The following is a 6,170-nucleotide window of genomic DNA, read 5'->3' as shown; positions in this document are numbered from 1 at the left end:
GGGGGGGGGGAGGGGGCATCACATACTTGTACATGCCCTGAGACCGTACATGGCTGGGGACTAGATGCTTGAGAGCTGCTGCCTGACCATCTGTGGCAGAAGCAGTGCCCACTTCCAGTGATGAGTGACAGCCTCTCATCCCAGCTTCTGCTTCCTTCTCCTTTGGTCTGCTGCTGTCTGCAGTCTACTGCAGCCCCAAGAGCAGGGGCAGGCAATTATTTTGGGCAGAGGGCCGCTTACTGAGTTTTGGCAAGCCATCGAGGGCCGTGTGATAGGCAGCCAGGGGCAGATAAATATTAATTTTCTAAATTTTTTAGGGGCCCCGTGGGCTGGATAGAATGGCCTGGCAGGCCACATCCAGCCCCCAGGCCACATTTTGCCCACCCCTGCCCAAGAGGCTGCCAAGCGCCCCCTGCCGCCTGGCCTGGAAAGTACAGGGAGGATCATAGCTTCCCCTCCAAACACTGCACTTCTGTCATCTTTAAGAGCACTGTAACTTTATAGTGCTATAAAAAGTACTCTAAATTACAGCACTGTAAAATGTGCACTGAACACTTCTGTATACACCCTTAATTTCTCTTCATTGCTGACAGTTGAGTTTGAACACAGTAAACCTAGAGGCATTTAGAAAATGTACTTTTGTTGCATTATTTGTCCTCTCTGACACTTGAAGTCAAAAGGCAAGGCTTGCCAGGTTCAACAGTGGGTCTCCCAGTCAGCAAATTGGCTATACCAGGAGTAAACAACCTTTTCCAGCTGCAAATCTGAGACAGGCAGAAGGATGGGCTCTGGGACCCAGCCACTGCCACTTGTCTTGTCCCTGTGGCCCTGGTCTTCTGCTGTAGGCTGTAGATTTTCAGCCCCTGGTCTATAGAATAGCTACAGGTGACTAGTCTCATCTCTAGGAATGCGGATGTGACTTTCCCCAATAACACTATGAATTGCCTCAATTGTAGAATTATAAGCTATGATAGTTTTTTCCTTAGTGTTGATTCCTCTGGAACATGCTGGCTTTAAATCATATTTTTTCTAAGAAAGATGGATCATTTAGTCTGTTCAAAAGAATATTGCTGCACACAATGGCTCTACGGAGATTAGTAAGAAAATTATCAGGCTCTGCAGAATGAAGCTTTTTTTCTGAGAAGAGTTTGCATGTTTTTTATCTCTTCTTTGCCTAGCAGTGAAGTGGTTGAGAGTCTTCACAGGTTGCTGGATCCGAAATTCTTCCTCACAGGGAACCTGCTTCCCACGTGGTTGGCAAAAAATAGTTTTACCATTAGTTGGAAAGCAGGCATCACTTGTAGCCTGGTGGTGTAGTAGTGCACGTGCACTTGAGCTGTCTTTTGGCATTAGCAACAGTAAACAGTGAGCACCAGTGGAAAGCTCTCAAGTACCTTTAGATTAATGAAACTGAAAATCTCACACACAGAGAGCACGTGGTATTCTCCACTGCAGCCCTCCATCCCATTAACTGAAGTTACCGGTATAACAGAATTGGATGTGGCACCAGGTATACATGAGATTCCGCGATGTTCTCCAGACATTCCTGTGAGCCAGGGGTGGCCGGAGGAAGAAGAACAGCCCCTCCCCGAGAGCTCCAAGGGACAGCAGCCCAGAAGGGTGAAAGCACTCTACGAGTACCTGCTCGGGAGCAAGGGGATCCAAGTGGAAGGAGCCAATGTGCAAGCCTGAACAGGCTTCATCTGCATTGCATGTTGTGCAATATTTGGGGCTTTCCAGCTAAAAACAACCCTTTTGTAAAGTTGGGGAACATATCAGATATATGCATGGCTGGGATCACGTACACCGGAGAAGCAGACATGGTGAAGCACAAAGTCATCTTTTTATCTTTTGAAAGCCTTTGGAAGAAGATAGACCATGTATACCTAGCTCTGAATTTAAAATGAATCCTCCCCCCAGTTCTATACATGGAAAATTTTATAAATATGTTACAATTTTCCATGTATAGAATCTAATTGTTGGTGGGGTTGTCTGAAAATAGCATCCCCCACCACTGCAGTGGGGAAAGCGGCAACAGGGAGGCAGGTGGCCAGACCCGCACCCCTTGCCTGCCCCATGCCTGTGCCTGCCCTCCTGCTGCTTGTCCCCCTGCCACTTGCCCTCTGTCCCCACACTGCCTGTCTCCACAACTGCCTGCCCCCTCCCTGCCACTTGCCTTCCTGTGCTTGTCTGCCCTGGTCCCTCCACTCCTTACCCTCTGCCCCCCAACTGCTTACTTTCCACAGTGGCTCTTGCCCTGGGGCAGTCAGTGGTTCCAACCCCCACCCTTGCCCTGGCCCAGCCCAGCCAGGCAGAAACAGTGGCTGCAGCTCCAGGGGTGGCTGGACTGTGGCTGGAGCTGAAGCTGGAGCTAAGTGGCGAGTGGGGAGAGCAGGTAAGCTGCATGGTCTGTCCCACACTCCTTCCAGTCTGCACATTGCAGGTCTCCCCCATGCACCCCACACCCTCACTGCATGATCTCCATGCTCCCTTCACCACATGCCCACTCCCCTGCTGCATGCATCATCCCAGCTTGGGGCATTCAGCTGCTTTGGCTCCAGCTTCAGCCCTAGGCCCAGACCAGGGCCACAGCAGTGGCCTGCCCCAGGCCAGCGCTTGAGCCTAAGATGAGGCTTTTTTTTCCCCCTCCATGCAGATTTTGGGGAAAAAACTTCATTTTGGATTCAAGTAAATATGGTATTTCCCTTCAAAATGCAACAGTAGGCCTTTTGTATGTATCACAGCCTAATAGATTAGCTTACATGACATTTTCATGCATTAACATCATTATTATGCCCTAACCCCTCAAATATGCATCTATCTTCACTATAAAACATATGTCTTTGCAGCTGTGTTGATACAAATATTGCCTTAGACAAAGTTCTGGTAGTTCGCACACCCAGGAAAAGAATAGGCATTTGCATATAAATCCTATGTCTAATGATGATACACTGTTTTCCCTGCACACAAAATCCATGGGGTCACAGCACAACAAGGCGACCTCTCTGTGCTATGTTCACTGCTCTGGCATATGGGAGCTTTGCAAATATCATGTTTACTCAAATCTAAGTCAACCCTGAATTTAAGATGAACCCATTCATTAGATTCTTTATATGGAAAAATTAGAAATGTGTTATAATTTACCAGGTACAGAATCTAATTATCGGAGATTTGTCTCGAATTTGTCCCTCTCAGATTATTAAAGCAGGGAGAATGGGGGCGGGGATTGTCAGGTGGCCTTGTTGACCTCTGCCGGCTCCTGCCCTCCCCAACACACACACACTTCTTCCTCCTGCAGCCTTCCTGGCACCCCTCCCCATTTACTGTCGGGTGCTGCTCGGGCTTTGCTCCTGGAGCACAGCACTTGGAAGCTCAGCCCTTGGCAGGCCATGAAGCAGTGTCAGCACAGCTGATTGGACAGGCAAGGAACAGAGGTCCATCGGCTTTGTGCCTGGGAGGGAACCCAGCCCGAGCTGGGGCTGAGCTATACCTGACAGTAAGAGTGGGGAAGAGGGCAGGGGATGGAGGGCAAAAGATGCAGTGGGCAAATTGGGGAGTGGGGGCTGGGAGTGGGTGGCAAGTCCAACTCTGGCCTGGACCTGGGCTCAGAGCCAAAGCTGCTCCCACTCCACTTTGTGCACAAATCTAAGACAGGGCTTTTCTTCCAAGCTGAGGGCAGGTGGTGATCGTCTTATATTTGAGTAAGTACGATAGATTCTTGGCAAAAGTGCCCATATTCGGAAGGGTCCAATGACACCTAAAGTCTGAACACTTCAGCAGAATGTCCTGTTCCTTACCAGAGCTTGCTCTGAAAGGGAGTTCTAGAGAGACACATAACGTTTGCACAATTTGGAAAGGCTTTAATCCGTGGTCCAGTAAGTGCACAGCTCCAGAACATGTCCACGACTATGCTCAGGGGCACTCTTGCTGGTGGTGACAGCAAAGACAGCCAGAGGTGAATGGGCTGTGTTGTGCCTAGAGATGATCCCTGCATGTCAGAACTTAGGTGCACTGATAAGGCACTGCAAGGCTGCAGCTTGTCCTGTTGAGAGGGAGGCTTTGTTCTCCAGGGTTTCTGAATCTGGCACGTTTCACCAGCATCAGGCTCGCCGGAAAGATTACAAAGGGGTAATGAAGAGCCACCCACACAGTAGGGTTGGGTGGGTCCCAAGCTGGTTCCAGCTGCACATTGACTGCATGCTGTTTCCAGTGCATGCTTCATCCTGTTTCCTTGTGTTCATCTTCTGTGCTGCATCCTGGGCCATTCTGTCTGTTGGGCCATTCGCTGACATGTTGACAGCACAGTGGGCATGTGTCCACATGTATCATACAGACATGTGTATATGCACCACCAAAGGGAAGGTTTGAGTGGGTAACAAGGGCAACAGGATACATAAAGTTTGCAGAGCTAATGAACATCTGGCACTTCTACATGTAAAATTCCTCCTTGATCCTTAAATCTCCTTACTCCTGTAGTTCCTGCTGTGCTCCCTCATTGGAGTTCAGTCAGGGCTGATCTTCCTGGAGGGGAGGAGGAAAGAGAAAACACCTACTAGGGGTAATTGCAGAAGGGCTAGAAGGCACCTGTAGCTGACAACCCTTGACTGGAAAGTGCTTTGATACCAGTGAGACAGGCCCAGATATTTTTGCTCTTGGCTTCAGGTTGATTAGATCCCTTGCTCTGCTGTGTACACTTGGAGGCCGTGTCTACAGGTGTGGATGTTTGGTTCCCTGGGAAAAACCAAGTTGTCCGTGGGGAATGCCTGTGCCACAGGCACTGTGGCATGTAGCATGTTGCCCTGAGTGGGGCAGGGGAGGCTAGAGCCAGCAGTAGGCTGTCCCAGCAGCCTTACCTGGGGTCCTGGGGGTCTCCCAGGGCTGCAGCAGTAGCAATTCTGCTGTGTGGAGCCCAGCTGGCAACTGGAGCACAGCTCCTGGCGGCCCAGCTCTGGTTTTGAGCAGTGCATGCTGCCCCTGTGTGCACCATTCCACTTATTTTTTTGACCCTGGATATCCCCCATGCTGCTCCCTTGCAGCAGGGAGAACAAGTGAATGTGCAGTATGTGGCGTTGCAGATGTGTCTGCAGCACCATATACTGCACGGCCACACTTGTCTGGACGTGGCCATAGTGGGGGAGGAAGGGTGCTAAGGGGCTGGGTGTTCAACAGAAGGGTGCTGACATTTTCCTTGTTTAAATGCCCCATCCAGGTTTTCCCCAACTGACATTTTCCACAAGGCTTAGTGCGAACCCCTGTAGTTAACACTGGACGGCTGCCTGAACTCTCTAATTACTTCACTAACCTCATTGTCCTGCTGTCTTTAGAAACATGGAGCCTGGCATCACCTGGGCAGTTCCTGGGTCCAGAGAGTTAGCAGTAGAAAAGGAGGCGGTTGGTGTCCTCTGCCAGCTCATGCTGCCTCCCTGTTCTAAGGTAGTGTCTAGCGAGAGGGCCTGTCTCTTTTGCTGAGATGGAGCCTCTGTACTCAAGTGGCTGTTTGCTCGCTCTTGACATTAGGGAGCAATTCTCAGGATGCATCTGAGATTTCCCCGCTCGGCTTCCTCCCTCTTACTTGGCATTTAGACCCCTCAAATCACACCAGGCAGTTCTGTGCTCTCACCACCCTCCTCTTGCAGAATGGCCTGGCATTGCTCAAACCACTATGCCTCTCTTCCAGGGGGTCGAAGACGCCTTCTACACCTTAGTGCGGGAGATCCGGCAGCACAAGCTGCGCAAGTTAAATCCTCCGGATGAAAGCGGCCCGGGCTGCATGAACTGTAAATGTGTGATCTCATGACCAAGGTGAGTTGCGTGGTAGGGAGAGGTGTGCGCCTGGTGGCAGAGGAAGGGAGGTAGGGATAGGCTTGTTGGATGTTATTGTGGAAAAGAGTGCTGCCAGACTGGGCAGGCACAGGATATGTTTAAACAAGGCAAAATTATATATGCATTAGTACTGGTAGATTCAATAGAAAGTAACCTTCGATTTGCACATGCAGATATTCAACACATATATGCTGGGAAGGGACGCGCTGATACTTTCCTAGGCTGGTTTAGATAGGTATGATCCCACCCTGTGGAGGGGGTTGGACGAGATGAACTGAAGTCCTTTTTGTTACGTTTGTCCAAGACTTTCACAAATAAATGGCTCCTGCCGCAAATGTGGGAAAGAG

General features: G+C 50.1%; 1 protein-coding gene across 3 annotated transcripts in view; it reads left to right on the top strand.

Moving 5' to 3' along the window:
* HRAS (HRas proto-oncogene, GTPase) overlaps positions 1 to 6,170 on the top strand; it is a 54,835-nt gene that overhangs the window by 44,983 nt on the left and 3,682 nt on the right. For all 3 annotated transcript variants that reach the window (XM_006019195.3, XM_006019196.3, XM_014517756.2), the window contains exon 5: positions 5,678 to 5,802. In XM_006019195.3, the coding sequence (XP_006019257.1) occupies positions 5,678 to 5,797 (120 nt within the window). In that variant the 3' untranslated portion in view covers positions 5,798 to 5,802. The remainder of the gene's footprint in view (positions 1 to 5,677; positions 5,803 to 6,170) is intronic.

This window comes from Alligator sinensis, unplaced genomic scaffold (genome assembly GCF_000455745.1).
Source record: "Alligator sinensis unplaced genomic scaffold, ASM45574v1 scaffold907_1, whole genome shotgun sequence".
In the NCBI taxonomy this organism is placed as follows: domain Eukaryota; kingdom Metazoa; phylum Chordata; order Crocodylia; family Alligatoridae; genus Alligator; species Alligator sinensis.
The sequence above is the reverse complement of the archived record's forward strand: the minus strand, read 5'-3'. Positions and strand labels throughout refer to the sequence as shown.